The 21,404-nt window shown below is 42.6% G+C and overlaps 1 protein-coding gene across 1 annotated transcript in view; it reads left to right on the forward strand.

Annotated features, from left to right (window-relative positions):
• Ptpra (protein tyrosine phosphatase receptor type A) overlaps positions 1–21,404 on the forward strand; it is a 112,781-nt gene that overhangs the window by 72,722 nt on the left and 18,655 nt on the right. The window contains exons 6-9 of the mRNA XM_051144629.1: positions 493–629; positions 13,878–13,968; positions 17,292–17,368; positions 19,099–19,135. Of these exons, the coding sequence (XP_051000586.1) occupies positions 493–629; positions 13,878–13,968; positions 17,292–17,368; positions 19,099–19,135 (342 nt within the window). The remainder of the gene's footprint in view (positions 1–492; positions 630–13,877; positions 13,969–17,291; positions 17,369–19,098; positions 19,136–21,404) is intronic.

Raw genomic sequence — 21,404 nt, forward strand, 5'->3', positions numbered from 1 at the left:
TGTGTCCATTTACCTTGACATGCTTGTGGATATCAGAGGTCAACTTGCAAATTGGTTCTCTCCTTCCATCATGTGGATTCTGGTCATCCAAGTGAGGCCATCACACTTAGTGACAAACACCTTTTACTGACAGAGCAATATCCTTGCTTCTTTCTCCCATTTTTTCCTTTTTCAGGGGAAGGGTTGTTTTGGGCAGGGGGGTTGGGTTTTTTTTCCCTTGGTTTTGGTTTTGGGTTTGTTTTTTGTTTTTGTTTTTTGAGTCAAGGTTTCTCTGTGTGGCCTTGGCTGTCCTGGATTTGCTTTGTAGACCAGCCTGGCCTTGAAACTTAAAGAGATCCGCCTGCCTCTGCCTCCCAAGTGCTAGGATTACAAGCATGCGCCACCACACCCAGCTTCCCCATCTTTTCAAAAGAATGATACCACTAGTTTTCACAAAAGGGACTGCATTCATCTCCAGGGTACCTAACTGACCTTCCCTTTTGTACACTACAGAGCCCCAAAGTGTACCACTGCTAGCCAGGTCCCCAAGCACCAACAGGAAGTACCCACCACTGCCTGTGGACAAGCTGGAAGAGGAGATTAACCGAAGGATGGCTGATGACAATAAGCTCTTCAGAGAGGAATTCAACGTGAGTTCTTTGTTCTTAGCAAAGAGGGAAGCCTCAGGTCTGGCCTTTGAGTCATGGGATATAAAATAGGTGTCTAGTGGGTAATGGTGAGAAGGGTTTACCAAGCTCATCCTGCTCTTTTCCTGTATAGTCATGGAAAGAACATTTTCTTAAAAAAGGAAATTGTTTCTCTTTCCTCATCCACCTATTCGTTCATCATCATGTCTAGTTAACTCATTTGTTTGATACCTACAAGCATCTTACAGGTACCAAGTAATAGTCTAGGTGCCAAGGATATGATACAGAGAAATACAAATTCCACTCCCAACTTCAAATAACTCTCTGCCCACTTGGAAAACTCTACTTACAAGAACAAAACTACCCAATCCCAGCACTCAGGAGACAGAGGCAGGTAGATCGCTCTGAGTTCGAGGCCAGCCTGGTCTACAAAAGCAAGTCCAGGACAGCCAGGATTGTTACACAGTAAAACCCTTTCTTGAAAAACCTTAAAACAAAACTACCTATAAAGCCAAACAGCAATTCAAGATATAGTTTATAGCAGGTACTAGGAGTAGGCTGATGTCAAAGGAGAGGCTGCAAGACAATGCAGAATAGTGAGATTTGTTTTCCATTTCTCTCAAGGACGCAGAATGAGTATAAGCCAGCAGCTGCTGATCTGCGTCAGAAGCTTCCTGCTGAGATGTAGCTCAGCGATAGCTTGCTCACCTAGTGTGTACAGGCCCCTAGGGTTATTCCCCCATGCTACAGAAAAGGGTGGGAGAGGCTTTAGACAACTCTAGTTTGCAGCCATGTTATCCCAACTACTTAGGAGGTTAAGGCAGGAGGATCACAGGTTCAAGGCCAGCCTGGACAACTTAGTTAGCTGCTGTTAATGGAATATGTAGCCAGTATTTGAGCACAGTTTCCTTGAAGAAGCAAGGAGAGTAAAGAAAGAGAACTAAGGAACTAGAAATAGAAGGAACAAGTGTCAGGGGTAAGAGAAAGGCATATTAAGAAGTTTTTTAAGGGGCCACATGGCCAACAGGTAGTGCTGTGTAGCAGTTTCCTTCTAACTGAACTGTTCCTTCATGAGGAGAGAAAAGATCATTAAGACTCAGGAAGCCCAGCTGCCAGCTCCTATAGGGAGCTCCAGAGAGGCACCTGAGTGGTCATGTATGCTGGGGTGGACACTTCAGTGTGTCCGCTGCCCTCAAGTCATCGTATTCCTACCCAGTAAACTTTTTAGTTTATTCTGCTCGACTTGGGCCAGACCACTCAGCTCGAGATAGTTGCAAGTGAAGTGGAAACCTGTAAACTGAGCAGATTTGTATTTTGAAAAAAGTGATTCTGTTTGCTATATGGAGAATAGTCCATGGGAACCAGATTAGGATCGGGAAACAGAGTCTGTAGCAGTTGTTAAGACTAGTACTGACTTTAATAATTAGACAGGAAGTAGATTTAAGGACAGAGGAGAGCAGTTCCAAGACTGTTGGCTTCCCTTGCCTTTGGGATTGTGTCATGTGTCAGCCTTGTCTTATAGGTAGGCTCTTCTCCTAATGCCAAAATGGCTACCCCAGTTCTAAAATTAATATAGCATGATTCAAATTCGAATTTGATTCTGCATTCCAATCTTCAGAAAAATCACAGTCAGGTCCACTGGAAAAAGGATGACTGTTTTAAGTTTCTGGAGACTTCTTTTGCCACATGTTCCTTCTTAAAGTCATCCTGGGTAGGGGAGAAAGCTCCTGCAGCTTACCAAGGTCAATGAGATTATTTCTGCTCTAGACAGATAACCTGACAGGGGAACTCAGCCAACAGAATGTCATTCAGACCGAGGTCCTGAGTTTAGATCCCCTGCACCCGTAGAGGAAGTTGGGCACTTTGGCATGCTCCTTTAATCCCTGAGCTAGAGATCGAAGACTCGCTGGAGCTCCCTGGCTGGCCAGCCTAGCCAAATTGACGAGCTTCTGGTTCAGTAAGAAATGCTATTTCAAAAACAATAAAAAGGTAGAGAGTGATTAAGAAAAATACCCACTGTCCACCTCTGGGTTACACACGTACACACACGCACATCCATCCATCACACACAGGACAACACAGAAAAATGGTTATCATGTGGTCATAGCAACCTCACAACTGCTCTGTCACTGAAGGGCTTAGGTTCAGATGAGAATCTTCAGAAAAATCACTGGCTTCAATGTGAAGAGTTAGTAGAAGGGAGGAAACACTTGAAGCCTACAATCATTTACCAGGTAAGAGTGACAGCCTAGTTTAGACCTTTTATTTTGTTTTAAACTGTTGGGAAAAAGCACAATTTGATATTCATTATTGATTGAAAATGTTGGCACATCCCACCAGCAAGCCTCACAGATGGGAGGCTTTGTAGACATTCTACTGTTCTGTAATCTGTAGCACCAGCTGCTTCTGGATGGTGGTGTATATGACCCTATTGACATACATTTTGTAGAAATTAATTGTCTTTTGGAAATAAAGCATTCTGGTAAATCCTTGGAGAGAAGTCCTAGCGGTAGGACTCCCTGGGAGGCAGGGAGGCAGACAGACAGACAGAATAGCCAATGGATGGCTAACATGTTCATGAGCTCATCAGGCTACTACTGAGGTAGCAAGGGAAAGAAAGTAGCTGTGAGTGCTCTCAGTGAGTGCTCACCTGGAGCACAGATAGCTCTTTGTTCCTGTTTAGAGCCTGATCTGCAGTGAGGCAGTGTGACAACCTACTTAAAGTTCTCTTCACTGAGACGGTCTCTCCTTATACTCACTGAGAGCTGTCAATTAAGTGTATACTCTATTGCAGTCTGCTTCTCTACAGCTTGGGCCAGCATAACACACAAAGTCACATATCTACCGGAGAGGATTTTTCCCTTCTTAGTCAGCCGTTGACATCAACAAGAAGTCATAAATGTCTTGAAGGAGAAGGACCATAGCATGTGGCAGGTCTTCTGCACACATCGCTTCCTTCTGTGGGGCATATCCAGATTTGTAACTTACAGATCACCTGACTAACTTATGACGGGAAGCTGCTATGCATCAGGTAGTTTCCACTCTAGGGCTCAAGTGGTCTTGCAGACAAGATCATGTGCTTTATAACTGTCTTACTCAGCCTTGCTGTGGATGTTTTAGAATCCCGCAGAACCTGCTAGAACCTGTGTGCCTCAGCCTAGATTAGTTTGCTCCCATCACTCAGTAAATAGATTAGAGGATACCCAGCGTATGCCATGCCCTTTCTCCAAGATTCAAAATGCCCAAGCAAGTAGCACTCCTTTTACTGGGGGAGAGCTGGTGGAGGACGGAGCAGCAGCCTGCTATGCCCACAACTTTGGCCTTGAGAAAACTTGGCTCAAGTCACAAGCCAACTGTGGGTTTTGCTTTGTTGTGTTTGCTTTTATGTCCACTGTGCATATCTTAGATACATAACTTCCTGCTCTTGAAGTTCTGTCAGCTTGCCATCATTTGCGTGGTGATCAGGTTAATGTCCTGAGACAAAATACTCATAAACTTGGCCACAGCATAGGAAGATCAGGGTTATTTATCAGTGAGGCAGCTCTTTCCATGAAAACGGGAAACAGATTCAAATAATGTGTGCAACTTAAAAAGACAGAGATTCAGGTAGTAGGTTCTACATTAGGAGGAAAAGTTGCTGGGAAAGCCACATGCTAAGTGTACAGCTCCAGCTGATAACTGACTCAGTTTATCATAAGCCAGTATTGATTTGACTTACTTTCTTACTGTATAGCCCAGGCTGTCCTGAAATTCACCATGTAGCCCAGACTAGCCCGGAACTCAAGAGCTTCCTGCCTCAGCTTCCTGAGTTCTAGAAGAGCTGAAGTGCTAGAATTACAGACACACCAGCTTTGTTAAAGACCATGAGACCTCTGTGTTAGTGTTTTTGGGATTCTCTCTGTGTCTCCTTTCCTTTTCCCTTTCCCCTTTCCCCCAAGGTATTACTATGTCTCCCACACTGGCCTCCAACTGAGTTTCAGAAGGCTCTTCTGCCGTGGTAGCTAGGACTGGAGCATGTATTACTATAGCTGGATGGTACGGGCTTTTAGATGCTCTATAGCACCTAAGATCTGCTTATGTAGGGGCTTAGCCTCCTGGAGCTTACATCTGCTTTTTCTAAAACAGTCTTTATCTAGTAGATAGGTAGGGAATCATATACCTATGGATATTCTGCGGTAATGAGTATACCCAATATAACCCAGTTCAGGCCAGAGCCCCTTCCTTTACCTGCCCTATAGATGTTCCATTATAAGGAACGTGTCATAGTGATACTCTGGCTTCCCCAGAGATTAGTTAGTTCAAGGCCAGAGACCAGTAAATCCTGAAAGTTTTGTTTCCCTTTGCAGTGTGAATTACCACAGGAAATGTGATTCAGTTTCTTAAGATGGAGAAACCGGATCATGGAATATGAGTGCAGATATGCGTGGCCAGGGTTTGTCAAAAACAGGTGCCTGGCCTCACTCTAATTAAAGGAATGACCCAAGTTTAGATGTCAGCTGAGAAGTGGCACTTTTTCTGACAGGGTAGTCTCGTTGGTCTTCTGGAGTGACTTGAGCTAGCTGCCTCCCATTTCCTGTAGAGATTCCAGTGTTTTCCTCACCAGTGCGTATCATACAGCAAAGACTATGCTAGGGACATAACAGCAAAACCCCACTGGGGACAGAGTGAAGATGTTATTTCCCTGGGCTGAAAAGTGGGAGGCCAGGCTAAGGATAAGGCTCAGTCAGCAAAATGCTATGTGGATCTAAGTTCTATACCCAAAACCACACTGAAAAGCCCAGGACCTTAAGTCACCCTGCTAGGACCTCTGGTACTTTCTGACCAGATAGTCTTAAAGAAGAAGGTGAACAGCTCCTGAAGAATGACACAACACATGAAAGTATCCCCTGACACTGCCCCCCACACATACACACACAATCAAGAATTCAAGTAAATTGAGGGGTGGGGGACAGGAAAAATTATAGCGGTTTTCTTTTGGGAAGACACTGCATAGTTGGCAAAATTAAAAAAAGCAGTTGGGGCTGGAGAGATGGCCCAGAGGTTAAGAGCACTGTGTGCTCTTCCAGAGGTTCTGAGTTCAATTCCCAGCAACCACGTGGTGGCTCACAACCATCTATACTGTGATCTGATGCCCTCTTCTGGCATGCAGGTGTACATGTAGAGCGCTCATTTACATAAAATAAATAAATAAATATTTAAAAAAAAAAAAAAAAAAAAGCAGTTGATGAAACAAGCCCCAGGCAGACTAGACCCTACCTTGATGGTTCTGGACCCTCCTCGGGAAGCCTCCGCTTCTTCCCAGTTTTCAAAATCCAGGAAAACAGAATCTAGCCCAGCATTGTTCAGGGTCACTGCTTCCATCAGTCATTCTAGGCAGGGACAGTGAGCAACAGGGAGCCCCTACTATCCTAGAAGATTATTTTACAGTCATCAGCGTAGAAGGTCCTTTTAAGAAAAAGTGAAAGATTCAGAAACCAGAATGAATTGGGCATGGCACACATCTTTAATCTCAGCACTCAGAAGGCAAAAGCAGATGGATCTCTGAGTTTGAGACCAGCCTGGGGGTATATAGGGAGACCCTGTCTCAAACAAACAAACCACCAACAACAGAAAACAGAATGGAAAAAAGATTGAAGCTAATACATTATAATGTTCTTATTTTAACTAAAACAGAAACCCTCTATGAAATGACAGATTATGCCACTAAGAAAGTTGTCAGCTGAAAGTGCTTTTGTTTTATTGCCTCCAAATTGGCCCTCTGACCTCCATATGTGCACCATGGCACATCAGTGCCCCCCCACACACAGTCTTTCTCTCTCTCTCTCTCTCTCTCTCTCTCTCTCTCTCTCTCTCTCTCTCTCTCTCTGTCTCTCATACACACTGACGCTAGTTTACAGCAGTAGTGTCCATTAAATAACTGACTGACTTGATTATTTCGTATATCCTTCACATGTGTGCCATGGCACATAAGTGCTCCCACACACAAAGTCACACACAAGTCACACACAATCACACAAGCTTACAACAGTATGCAGTACAGTAGTAGCCACCAAATAGCTGACTGACTTGATAATTTCTTACAGCCTTCATGAAATTCCTCACTGTCAGATAAACATATTGACATAGCAAAGCATATTATGTGATAAAGAATATTACAAATAATAAATGTAGATGTGAAGATTCCAAGTTTGAGCCGGGCGTGGTAGCACATACCTGTACTCCCAGCACTCGGGAGGCAGAGGCAGGCGGATCTCTGTGAGTTTGAGGCCAGCCTGGTCTACAAAGTGAATCCAGGACAGCCAACGCTACACAGAGAAACCTTGTCTTGAAAAAAACAGAAAGAGGAAGGAAGGAAGGAAAGAAAGAAGGATTAATTCCAAGATTGTTTTTTAAAATAACTATTAATACCTGTGTACATGTTTAGGTATGCTAATTCAAGTCTGGGAGAAACTGAATGCTAACAATTGGTTTCTACAAAGGATTGTGGAAGATAGGAACTGCTTTCTGCTGTGTTTGGTTTTTTTGAGACAAGGTTTCTCTGTGTAGCCCTGGCTGTCCTGGAACTCACTCTGTTGACCAGGCTGGCCTCGAACTCAAGAGATCCACCTGCCTCTGCCTCCTGAGTGCTGGGACTAAAGGAGTGCACCACCACCTTCCGGCTTTAACCTGAGAACGTGTGCTTTGGCGGGTGTCTTGCATGTGGGATGAAGCAGTTGCGTTTGAACTTGGCCAGCACATGTGAGGTCAGGTCCCTGTGAAAAGGTATATCACCAAGTATGCTGTTCTGGAAAAACAGGGGCATTCCTCCTAGCTCAAAGAGCAATGGGTATAGGAACTGACCGCTGTTCTCAGATGTTTGCCAGCCTTAAGAAAGTCTGTACAGTAGTGTTTCAGTGACTCCCTTCTGATTGGAAGTTCAAAGCTGTATCTTTCATCTTAATTACAAACTGGAACTCTTTTATTCACTAACATTTGTCTTAGGAAAAAACATTGAATTTGTTCACACATTAAAAATCCACTTCCTAGGTTTCCTAAAATGTTCAAGGTTTAAAGAGGAAAAGAAAAAGAAAAGATGATTTAGTTCCCAAGAGAAAAGACAGAGAAGAGAGGAAAGAGGTAAAGCCAGTGAGATCATCAAAACCTGTGTGCATGGCCCTTCCCTGGGATACGTACTTTTAGTAACAACTTAATTTTTAGAATAGCAGGTAAAGAAGACATGTAAGTCATGTAACGGAACTGAACAGACATTTGCGTTACCTTGAGCTAAAATGCCATGAAACTTAACAAGAATTGTGACAAGGGCTTTGGGTATTTACCATAGCTGCACTCTGGAAGGCTACAGTAAAGGCATCAGCTGTCATTGGGTTTACTTAGTGTGTCTGAGTGTTGTGTTCTTTTAAATAGAACTGTTGTAGAGGTCCGTGGAGGTGCTGGTGACTGTGAGCTAAGGGCACTTGAAGGGAGATTTGGCAGTAACAGGGAATCGAGATTCTGCAAGTTCTGGAGATCCCTGACAAGACAAGAAAGGATTGAAAAGTCAAAGATAAAATAGGTTTTTACTACAAGTATTGTCTTCAGAAAAATTCAGTCTTAGGAGATAAATTATCAGATATAAAAGCAGCATAAAAATATTTTTCTATGTAGACCATAAAATCTAATAATTTTAAAATGTATCTCTTATATTAGTATCCCAGTTGTAAAGTACTTAAGAATAAATTTAACAAAATATTTGCAAAGTCTTCGGAGAAATTTATAAAAATGTTTGCACACACTAAAGGAAAACATCTTAAGCTAGTGAAGAAATAAAATCTGTGAGTTAGGAAGCTCAGTGTGTGAAGATACCAGCTCTCCTCAGACTGATACACAGATTCAATGCAATTCCAATAAAAATCCCAACAGGTTTTTTTGTGGAACTTGACAAGATGATTCTAAAATTTTTATGAAGGAGAAAAAGAGCCAAGACAATCCCGAAGAAGAAGAACAAGGTGAGGAGAACCGCCTCAGCAGACACTACGAGTCCTTATGTGACATTTGATGTTGCCCCTGGGGTAGACGGACTGACAGTGCAGCAGAACTCCAAGAGCAGGACCCTGTGTATAAATGGAAACAGATCATCACAGAAATGTTGTTGCTTTTTTGCTTGGGGAAAGAATGGCCTTTACAATATACAGTACTGGGATACTTGGGCAGATCTATGAGAGCAAATGAAGTGGGTCATTTGTCTCATATACAATACAAATCCCAATTCCATTTGGCATAGAGCTTGAAGTCTAAAGGACAAGATTATAAAATAAGAAAATACACGTATAAGATTTCTTTCTTTTATTTCCAAGATAGGATTTTTCTGTGTAGCCCTGGCTATCCTGGAACTCATCCTGTAGGCCAGGCTGGTCTTGAACTCAGAGATCTGACTGCCTCTGCCTCCCATAGACTAGGATTGAAGGCGTGCGTTACCACTGCTCAGCAGAAAAGGATATCTTCAACCTGAAAATGTTGGTAAAGTGAAAGACTGATGAATTTGACTACATGCAATATAAAAATTTTGTTGATAAGTACAAACAAGAAGGAAAGGAAGAACACACGCACGCACACCTGTAATGGGAAAAGTAAGACAATGGAGAAAACAGTAGCTGAGGCACTGCATTGACCCTTTTAACCAGTAAACCAAAAGTACGGCGACCCTGTTGGTAACATAGCAGTGTGAGTTATGACTATATTTAGTATATTTAAAGTGTGACAATAGCTGGTGTGGATGAAGGTACCACATGGGACCTCCTATCACAGCTGGTAGTGTAAATAGGCAGTTACATTGAAAAACAGTTTCTGGCCTAGAGAGATGACTCAGCAGACCAAAACAGAAACTGTATCTCTCATTGGTTAAAGAGAACAAATGCCAGTTACAAACAGAAGTCTGAGCAACTTCAGACCATGTCTTAGGGGTCCTAGTGCTGTGGTAAAATGCTGTGATCAAAGCAACTTGGGGAGGAAAGGGTTTATTTTTGTTTACACCTCCAGGTGATAGTCCATCACTGAGGGAAGTCAAGGCAGGAGCTTGGAGGCAGGAACTGATGCAAAGGCCACAGAGGAGTGCTGCGCCATGGCTTACTCGCCTCCTTTCTTAGAGAACACAGGGATGGTAACCATGCACAGTGGGCTGGCCCTCCCCCATCAGTCACGCTTGCCTATAACCCAGTCTTTCTCACTTGAGGTTCCGTCCTCTCAGGTGATTTGTATCAAGTTGATACAAAACTATCCAGCTCAAGAACATAGTGTTGACCTAAAAGAAAAGCACATTAGCACTTCATGTTTCCATTTTTACCGCAAAATACACTGAACAATAATAATGGGATGCAATATAGGAGACAGACGATAACAAGGTAACGATGAACTCTGGAAGGAGATAGAGGAGTTCAGAAGGGATAAAACAATCCAGAATGAACGTGTAAGTTACAGTGAGTAGCAGATGCACCTTTTATTTTTATTTATTTATTTATTGGTTTTTCAAGACAGGGTTTCTCTGTGTAACAGTCCTGGCTATGCTGGACTCACTTTTGTAGACCAGGCTGGCCTCAAACTCACAGCAATCCACCTGCCCCTGTCACCTGAGTGCTGGGATTAAAGGCATGTGCCACCATGCCCAACTTTAGATGCACCTTTTAAAAGACTGTTTAACCTATACTTGCTTCCCCTTAAGGTTTAACTAGAATGAGATGATTCTTGATGCTTCCTAGCATTTCTAGAGATTTTAACATCTTCTAGTCATTCAGTTCTGTTGCTCCCTCCAGGAGTTGCACAAGCTGTTTCTCAGAGTAAAAGCTAAAGCGTTGTAAGGGCCCCTTTGTTTTGTCTCTGACATCAGCAGAACAAGCCTTCTTTTCTCTTGTTTCTTCCCAGTTTTCCCTGGTGACCCTGATAGGACTAGGAGGCAGTGATCACTCATTCCTTTTGCTTGCGTTTTAAGGATTGTGTTCTGTGGGGCTAGGCCTATAGCCCAACTGGGAGACCATTTGCTTTGTATACAGAGCCCTGGGTTCAATCCCCAACACCACATAAAGCGGGGCATGGTGGCACATTCCTTTAATTTCAACGCTCTGGAAGTGAAGGCAGAAGGATCATAAATTCAAGCTTACATAGCAAGTTCAAGGCCAGCCTTGGCTAGTACTGTAATCTTGCTCTCTCGCTCTCTCTGCTCTATGTGATTTCTTAAAGAAAAGAAATTTGCAGGACTCTTAAAAAAGGGTTAGTCTAAGAACTTTAAAAGCTGGCACTTCACCTGTCCTGTGCTGGCATGGAAACAGCCTAAATGAAAGAAGATGCAGTGTAAGTGAATTGGGAAATTCCACGATTAGCTGTGTTCTTAGTTTTATATGCAAGAGTTGGCACAAAGAAAAGAAAAACAGGAAACTTTTCTATCATCATGTGCTGACAACACAGACGTCAAAGAGAGTCGCCTGTCTTGGTGAAATAACATGCGGAATCTCCAGGATTTAAACTCTGAAATCTCTTGAGTTGGGTAGGAGTAGACTGAGACTGATTGCCCTTACCTTAGATTTACAGTGTAATTTATACCCCTACCATGCAAGTCCCAGGAAATAGCCTTATTCTCTCCTTAAACACCTCTCATCTGACAAAATTAATTGCCCCAAAGCTGAGAGTTCTTTCATTTAATCATTCTTATTTTATTTCCAAAGTCAGAAATCTGAGAGCTCTCCTTCATTTCTTTTTCTCTCTCTAATCTGTTTCACTTCCTTCCATCTCCGAATGCCATCTCCAGCATCTGTCTCAGGTGCATCCACTTCCTTATATTGTCATCTGTCATAGGCACTGTTGTGTTGCTGTGAAGAGACACCATGACCAAGACAACTCTTAAGAAAGAAAGCATTGAGGCTTGTTTGCAATTGTTCAGGTTTAGTCTATTATCATGATGGTAGGAAACATGGTGGCACACAGGCAGCCACTAGAGCAATAGTGAAGACCTACAGAGAGCGGGGGCCTGGCGTGGGCTTTTGAAACCTCAGAAGCCACCCCCAGTGACACACTTCATCCAATAAGGCCACACCTCCTAATCCTGTCAAATAGTGCCACTTCTTGATGACTAAGCATTCAAATAGAAGTCTATGGAGGCCATTCTTATTCAACATGCTACATCATTTTATCTGTATCTATTCCATGCTTTGATCCTTGCCTCCTTCAGTCTTATCTCACAAATAGCAACCAGAGGTATTCCTCCTTATCAGTAAACTAGTTTCACTTTCAAACCCTCAGTGAGGTTACTCACATACTTAGGATCCAAACTCCCTGTCTTCATGATCTACTTGAAAATGAATAGTCTCACCCTCCCAAGGCCTTCCCACTTCCTGTATCCCTTTTCCTTCTGCTGTGTCCTCCAACCTATTTTGTATTACACTCATTGACTTTCAGGTCTTCCTGCAGGAGAACCGTCTACTACCTCTGAGTCTTCAAGGTAGTATGCTTTGTTACTGAAATAGTATCTCCTACCTCATCCTTCCACATAGACATCTGCCTTTAATCTAAATTTTGTCCTCTCTGATACCTTTTTACATTTATTTATTTCTATTTTATATACATTGGCGTGTGTGTGTGTGTGTGTGTGTGTGTGTGTGTGTGTGTCAGATTACCTGAAATTGGAGTCACAGACAATTGTGGATGCTGGGAATTGAACCAGGTCCTTTGGAAGAGCAGCCAGTGCTGTTAACCACTGAGCCATCTCTTCAACCTAAAATTTTACTTTTTAAATATATATATATATATATATATAATTGACACTTTGCTTGCGTGTATGTTTGTATGAGGGTGTTAGATTCCCTGGAACTGGAGTTACGGACATCTGTGAGCTACCATGTGGGTACTGGGAGTTGAACCCCGGTCCTCTGGAAGAGTTGCCATGATCCTAACCACTGAGCCATCTCTCCAGTCCTTCTGATACTTTATAGAATAACATTTTCCTTTTAGTACATATTTTTTTCACTTGTATTACTAGTTGAATGTTGTCTACAGTTTATATTGTACACAAGGGCAAAAACTATGTGTAGTTCTCACCGCTGTTTACTGTATGTGCAGCCTAGTAGGCACTGAATATATATTACATGAACTGCGATATGCTTCACTGGTTCCCAGATTGTCTCAGTGTTGGGTCACTCTGAAGATGACGAAGGAAATGAATTCACATAAAAATGTTCTGATCACTCAACTGAGCAGTTATCCAAGTTAAATAAGTTCCTTTTTTTACTTTCTTTGTTTTGAGTATTTATAACATACAAGAGGGTAACAGTTAAATTCAACTTCACACTTTCATAAAAAAAAATTTTTTTTTAATTTGTTTCTTGAAGCCAGGCAGTGGTGGCGTGTGCCTTTATTCCCAGCACTTGAGAGGCAGAGACAGGTAGATCTCTGAGTTCAAGACCAGCCTGGTCTACAGAATGAGTTCAAGGACAGCCAAGGCTACTCAAAGAAACCCTGTCTTGAAAAAAAGAAAATGAACAAAATAAAATGTTAATTTATTTAATACTGCTTTCATACCACACATGGAATTATATAATTTACTCCTTGTGTGGAAAGTATTCTCTCAGTGTTGAAGAAGAGGTAATACAGATTTCATACAACCAGGCTGTCTTGTGTCAAAACACTTTAGGCTTACCTACGTCACCCCTGTGCCAGTTAAGTGTCACCTCATCCAGCTCCACTGCTTCCCACCTGCACATTCCATGTGAGATGCTGCCCCCAGTCCTTGCTTCCTTGCCCTGTACACAGAAGGCCGGGTGCCTTGTCTCTGACAAACCCCCATAGAGGCCCTGAAGCACCTAACTGTCCAGAGCAGTTCACTCCTGAGTTTCAGCTTGTCTTTGCCTGACGGTTAAAATAAATATGTACGTAAGTAAATGACCCACTTCCCACATTATAATCCCCACTCCCAGGTTACAGGACTAGCCCATCTTGGTCACACATTGTAAAAGTCCCCCCTAACTAAACAATAACCATAGAAAAAGCATGCATCCCCCCTCTGTGGATTCTTCATATTGAATTCTTAAGACATGAAGCTATTTAAGAGAAAGATGGATTTTGTAACTTAGGCTGTTGATGTTCACCTGGGTCTGTGTTCCCCTCCTCCTCTCCCTACTCCCTTCCCCTTCAGAACTCTAACTTACTGCCAGATCCGGGTTTGGTAAAGCAGAACGCTTGCCTGGTGTTCAACCCTCTTAGTAACCACCTTAATGTCTCTTAACCTTTCAGGCTCTACCTGCTTGTCCTATCCAGGCCACCTGTGAGGCTGCCTCCAAGGAGGAAAACAAGGAAAAAAATCGATACGTAAACATCCTGCCCTGTGAGTGTTTGTAGGGTTCCTTGGAGTGTGATCTGAAACTATGCCTCTAGATAGATTCCTTGTAGATGGAAAGACTCTTGGAGTTGGTAACAAGAGGACAGTAAGAATACAGTTCATCCTTAGGGCTGAAAGAGCATGTGTGTCCCTCCCGCAAGGCACCCTCACAGTCAGGTGGGACAGTAGATCACACTTTGAATTGCAGGCCTGTTTCCAGAGACCAGGCAGGGCAAGCTTCATGGAACCAGGCAGAAAGTAGGTTATGTGGTTTGTTTGCTTGATACACACACGCGCGCGCGCGCACACACACACATGCACGCACGCACGCACGCATACACGCACTGCTTACTCAAACAATCATAAAATGTTCTGCTTTTTAGCTGTCAAGAATGCAGTGAGAAAAAAAAAAAAGAATGCAGTGAAACCACCAAACTGAACCACTCTATGGGTAGAAAGGTCTGTTGGGAAATCAAACTGCAAAGACTTTCTCAGGGACAGTGAACAGTAAAAGTAGAGAAAAGACGTGCTGGTTTTAAGAGGAGGAGGTAGTGGTGGGAGGGGTCTTGTGAATTAGTGAACACCCTAGGAATTAGTGGAGCAGGAAGTGGGGTATGGCCAGAACAGCGTGGGGACCAGAGTGGGGACTTTGATCTACAGACTTGGAGGTAGCCAAGAACTAGTTGCCCATTGCCAAAGGTGGTTGGCTGTGGAGGTTGTGTAAAGGCACTAATGGCTGTTCCTGACGAGCAGAAACAAGATTTCTGAGGATGCTGAGTTTAGGTAGCATTCCTTCTGTTTACTCAGTCAGAGTCCAACCTAAGATGAGCCTAGACTATCATTTAGGACATAGTCAACAGCACTGCCATTTTGGGGGCCCTCTTGGAACCTAACAATAACAGTATCAGTTACCACTGATAATCAGTTGACCTTATCTAACATATATTTTTCTAAATCTATGTGGTGGGGTATGTATAACCCAGTAGAGTATGAGACAAAGATATTTGAACTTCTTTGTATTTATATATTGGCTTTTTAAAATTTTACTGTTTGGGGGCTGTGGAGAGATGGCTCAGCAGTTAATAGCAATTTTTGCTCTGGCAGAAGACCCAGGTTCAGTTCAGCACCCACATAGAAGCTTACAACCATCTGTGACTCCAGCTCTAGGAGATCTGACACACACAATAATAAATCTCGTCTAAAAATTCTATCCTATTAACTTCTTTTTTTTTTAAGATTTATTTATTTATTATGTATACAGTGCTCTGCCTACATGCATGCCTGCAAGCCAGAAGAGGACATTAGATCACATTATAGATGGTTGTGAGCCACCATGTGGTTGCTGGGAATTGAACTCAGGACCTTTGGAAGAACAGCAGAACAGTTAGTGCTCTTAACCTTTGAGCCATCTCTCCAGCCCCCTATTAACTTCTTTTTACATTTTAATTACATTTATTTGTGTATGTGTATGGCCACACATATGCCTTAGTGCATATGTGGAGGTAGGAGAAGACGGCTTGCCTCTCCTTCCACCTTGTAGCTCCTTGGATTGACAAGCTTAACAGTAAGCACCTTTACCCTTTCAGCAATTTCCAGGCCCTCATCCCTTTAAAATGTTTACTTTCTAGTGTATAGTAAGTATATTAGTGTTTGTGCATAGTTTATCAGTAAATGAACAACTGAAAATACCTACTCAGGTGTGATTGGTAGAACCTACAATCTTATTTGTATGCATATATATGGGTGTGAATATATATATATATATATATATATATATATATATACACATAATATTTTTACATATAGTAGGTATATTGTACAATGTCCATTCCTCTGACTTTAATATATATATTGTCAGCTCATCTGTCAAGAAACACTTTCCTTTTTATCAGCTGTTTTATATTCTACATTATAGATACAGTATAATACCCTAATAATAGTGGAGATGTTTACATATTTAGGGCATTAGAGCTAGCTTAATAAGTAAGCCTAAGAACCTGAGTTCAATGCTTAGAATCCACATGAGTGTAGAGGGAGAGAACCAGCTCCACAGAGTTGTCCTCTGATGTCCACGTGTATGTCATGGCGCATGTGCCCACACATACATCACCATCATAAGTATAATAATGTTGAGGGTTGGTGACATGGCTCAGCCAATAAAAACATCCTGAGTTTAATCCATAGTGGAAGGAAAAGACCAACTCATGAAAGTTATTCTCTGACCTACACAGAGAGAGAAAGAGAGAGAGAAGGGGGCACAGGCCTATCTGTACTCACACATATTCAAGTACACACACATACACGTACATGTATACAGTAATGTTAAATTTGTTAAATTGAGACAGGGTTTCCTCTGTGTAGCTCTGGCTATCCTGAAACTCAGTGCATAGACCAGGCTGGCCTCAAACTCACAGAGATATGCCTGCCCCTGCCTCCTGGATGCTAAGACTAAATAACAGTTTTAAAGGGCAAGTATGGATGGCAGCAAGGAGGCTCAGGGTAAAGGCCTGTGCTGCCAAGCCTAGTGACCTGAGTCATTGATGGAAGGAAAGAACTGACTCTCTTCACTCGTCTGCTGAGCTCCACAGCACATACACAGACGCACACAAAATAAGTGTAAAAACTTGTTTTCTACACTCTAAAAGCTAGGTACAGTGGTTTACTTCTATGAACCTAGCATGTGGGAAGCTGAAACAGGACTGCTGTGAGTTCCAGGCAGCCTGGGCTACAACAGGAGTTGTGGGTTAGCCTGAGCTACAAAGTAAGACTATATAAAAACAAACAAAGAAAACTAGAATGTCATGTCTCAGTCATATAACCACAGGTGTCTGAGCTAATCTGCTTCAGGAACAGTAAGAAACAAAATTAGATCAAGTGAAATGTGAACTTCTGATAGCAGGCTACCAAGAAGAGACTTGATACCCTATGAGCATATACAGGGGGAGGAAGTCCCCCTCAGGCACAGTCATAGGGGAGGGGAGTAAGGGGAAAATGGGAGGGAGGGAAGAATGGGAGGATACAAGGGATGGGATAACCATTGAGATGTAACAAGAATAAATTAATTTTAAAATCATAAAAAAAAAAGAAAGAAAGAAATGTGAACTTCTTGGAGCTGGAGAGATGGCCTAGCAGCTAAGAGCACGGACTCCTCTTCCAGAGGTCCTGAGTTCAATTCCCGGCACCCACATGGCAGCTCACAACTCTCTGTAACTATAAGGTCTGACACCCATAGACATACACGCAGGCAAAACACCAATGCATATAAAATCAAAGTAAATAAATTATTTAAAAAAATAATGTGAACTTCTTGCTTGGTTTTTTTTTTCCAGATGACCACTCTAGAGTACACCTGACACCTGTTGAAGGGGTTCCAGATTCCGATTACATCAATGCTTCATTCATTAATGTAAGGAGCTGTGCTCTTTTTATTTATATATATATACATATACATACCATGAAAAGCTATTGGCTGCCATCTAGTCATTCCTTCCCAGCTATGTTTTGAGAGATTGCTACTGCAAGCATTTCCTAACAAATCTGATTTTTTTACATGACTACTTTTTTAAATTTGGGTAATTTAAAATATATATTTTGTTTATTCTTTCATCATTCCTTACAGTTTCAAGTGTAGAAATTTGAATCTAGATGTATATTTTTGGGAATCATTTTTTGAGCATTTTCAAATTGCTACTAATAAAATAAGGGAGGACAAGACAAGAAAAGCTGTTCCTCTGGTTAATGTGTCCCTGTGAGTCAAGGCCTGAGGGAAGGGAAATTGCCTCAGGTACCCTGGAGTGGTACAGACAACAGGAAATGAGATCTAAATTCTGGGCTACACAAACTCACCTGCTAATAGTCACAGGACTTCATGAAACAAAGCCTTTGCAGGGAGATTCCAGTCTAGACTGGGAGAAACTAACTTCTCACTCTCCTTAGATGCCTGAGGGCACATAGCAAGTCTTTCAAAGAGTTTCTGTTGGTAGGAGTGTACGTTCCACTTACATAACCAGCTGGGACTCAGGTTCCAGAACTCGAGACAAGGAAGAAGCTAAGGAGCCACATCCTTCCCTCCTTAGTTTTTCCTTCTACTCTGCTGACTGATTAGACGCTGCTGCTGTGTCACTGTGAACGTCTTTCATGGAGGGAACTGGCCCACTCCCAGTAAAAATACCACAGGAAACACTCAGGGGCTGGCTCTCACATCCATGTGTATACTTGTGTTTCTCTTTTAAGCTCTTTGTGGTCCATTGAGAATCTAACAGTGGCCTTTCATGAAACCGTGTTTCTTAAGAGCCTCTCAGTTCAATTTCAAGTTGAGAACCGAAGAGAATTGAACATCCTGAATTAAGGCTATCTTGATTTTCTTGCTGTAATGGCACTTAAAAACATTTCTGAAAACTAAATTCCTGCTCTTAAAAGAAAGTTTTAAGAAGCTTGCTATTTATTGATGACTTTAAATGTCTTCTTCTCTGCTAGGAAACAGCTCTCTTCTGCCCTTGTTTGACCTAGAATAGGAAATGGCTTTTCAGACTTAGGTCCTTTCTATGGCTTCACCACTTCCTTGTGGCCTGGCGTCCCAGCAAGACTGCTTCCCGTTGCCCATCTTAACTGCTGTCAGCGCAGGGAGAAAAGAAAGTCCCCTTCTGCTCCGAGTCTCCCAGAGGCTGGGAATCCCCAGTCTTCTTTGTTCCTTGTCTCCCACTGACTAATGGAGAAGCTCATTGTCAAACCTGGCTGTTTCTAAAGCATTTTCACACCCTAGAAGCATCCTCAAGATCAAATGCTTTATCCTTCCCAGTGTCAGCCCAGCTGTACCCTTGGAACCACCTCACATGGTCTGCCTTGGAAGGCCTTCCCCACAACACTAAAACCCACATCATGGGATACTCTCCCACCAGTATTCACTAATAATTCACTAATAACTCAAGTCACCTTGAGAAACTACCTGACCATTTGGGCTTCATCGTCTTTGATTGTCCTCTCCAAAGCTAACCGTTCGGGCTTTCTGTAGTGGAAATTCTTGTCAATTGCTGCACCGTTTAACAGGGAAGCTCTGTTAACTGAGAGCCAGACTGGAGGGTATCAATCCCGCCAGCTTCTGGTTTTCACTTTTCTTTTTCATCTCTTTCCACCCAGGGCTACCAAGACAAGAACAAATTCATTGCTGCACAAGGTAATGACAACTTTACCCTTGGGCTAAACCATGATCCCATAGTGGGTTAGTTGAAGGTGGGGGATTTTTTCCACATACTAAATGAAATAATGAAAATACAATAGCTTTTCTCTAATTATTACCACCTAGTAGAAGTATATGGGGCTGGGGAAATGGCTCAGTTGGTAAAGTCATTGCTACACAAACATGGAAACTTGAGTTTAGATTCTTAGCACCCTCCTTTTTAAAAGGCATGACAGCACATACCCAATTGCAGTGCTGGAGAGGCAGAGACTGAGAGATCCTAGGGACTCACTGACTAGCTGTCTATCTAGTTAACAAGTTCTAGGTTAGTGAGAGTGTCTGCAGAAAAATAGGTGGAGAGCTGTTGAGAAAACCCCGGTTTGACTTCTTACCCCATAGCAAACGCATGCACCTCTACAGAAATATGAATGTGCATACAAACACACATGAGCATGTGCATATATACTCTCATACACAAGGAAGGAAATATAATACATCTCACAGGTTTGTAACTAATAACCTTTATCTCGATGACTTTTTTAAAAAGTCCCTTGGAACTGGAGAGATGGCTCTGTAGTTAAGAAAGAGCACTAGCGGGGTGGTGGTGGCGCACGCCTTTAATCCCAGCACTCGGGAGGCAGAGGCAGGTAGATGGCTGTGAGTCAAGGCCAACCTGGTCTACAACGTGAGTCCAGGACAGTCAAGGCTACACAGAGAAACCTTGTTTTGAAAAACCAAAAAAAAAAAAAAAAAAAAGAAAGAAAGAAAGAAGAAGAAAAAGAGGGAGAAAAGAAAGAGCACTAGCTGCTTATAAAGGCTGACAACATAACCACTTCGTGGTATGGTTAAGGGGAAGGTTTTGGGGGTTTGTTTTGTTTTGTTTTTTATTTATTTATTTATTATTCGTACACTGTTCTGCCTGCATGTGTGCCTGCATCTCAGAAAAGGACACCAGACCTCATTATAGGTGGTTATGAACTACCACATGGTTGCTGGAAATTGAACTCAGTACCTTTGGAAGAGCAGCCAGTGCTCTTAACCTCCGAGCCATCTCTCCAGCCCCAAGGGGAAGGTTTTTATTGTAGATTTGAGAGAGAAAGCATCCAGAGGCATCTAGAAGAGTCCAGAGCAGAGAGAGAGAAGTAGACTGAACATGGCTGTGAGATAAATAGGAGCAGAGAGACAAAGAAGGGAGGCTGGCGGGGGGGGGGGGGGTAGGGAAGAAGGGAGAGAGAGAAGAGAGAATAGTCAAAATGGCAGGGTTAGAAGGAGAATGAGCAGCTAGGGGAGGCAAGGCTGGCACTGGAGGGAGTTTAGGGTAGGAGAGGAGGTGAGAAGGACATGGACTTGAAACCTGTAACAGGCATTTGTGAATCTGAAGGAGCCTTGAGGCAGCGTGTACTTTGTTATGCTCATAGGTACCACAGGTTGCCATTTGTTCCTTCTACCAAGGATAAAGAAAAATGACCCCCTCAGAAATTCTGGTTTTTGTCTAACAACCAAAACTTCCCTTGTAGTCCAGGTTGAGCCCATTTTTGCATATTTGGACGCTGAGGAATTAGAATCTGCTTTGGATCTAACAGTGCTCTTCCAGAGGACCTGGGTTCAATTCCCAGTACCTACAGGTTACAAACCTATAAGACTGTGGCTCACAATCATCTGTAACTCTTCACAGAGGAACCAAGGCTATATCCAGGAGTGCTGCTCCATGATTAGGGGCAGGTCTTTATTGTGGTAAGAGAGAGAGTGTCCAGAGCAGAGAGGAGAAGCAGCAGACAGGCATGGCCAGCAGAGAGATGCTTCCCCAGAGTTCTTTATACCTTTCTGGCATGTCTGCTTATTACTTCCTTTCTTTTCCTATGCTAATCTTTTCCCTTTGTGGTGTTGTTGTTGTTGTTGTTATTGTTGTTGTTGTTTTGTGACAGGGTCTCACTGTGTATCTCTGGCTGGTCTGGATCTTGCTGTGTAGGTCAGGCTGGTCTCAAACTCACAGAGATCTGCCTGTCTCTGCCTCCCAAGTGCTAGGATTAATGGCGTATTAAACTTTTTTGCTTTTTTGACATAGGGTTTCTCTCTGGCTGACCTAGAACTTGCTCTGTAGACCTGCCTCTGCCTCCCACCTGCTAGGATTAAAGTTGTACCACTACCAACACCACCCAGCCCTAGCATGTTAATTTTAAGAATATTCTACTTTGTTCCAGATGTGTAGCTCAGTGGTTGAATATTTGCCTAGCACATATGCTACAGTTCTAGGTTCTCCGTGGTT

The sequence above is a fragment of the Acomys russatus genome, chromosome 4 (genome assembly GCF_903995435.1).
Source record: "Acomys russatus chromosome 4, mAcoRus1.1, whole genome shotgun sequence".
NCBI classification, from domain to species: domain Eukaryota; kingdom Metazoa; phylum Chordata; class Mammalia; order Rodentia; family Muridae; genus Acomys; species Acomys russatus.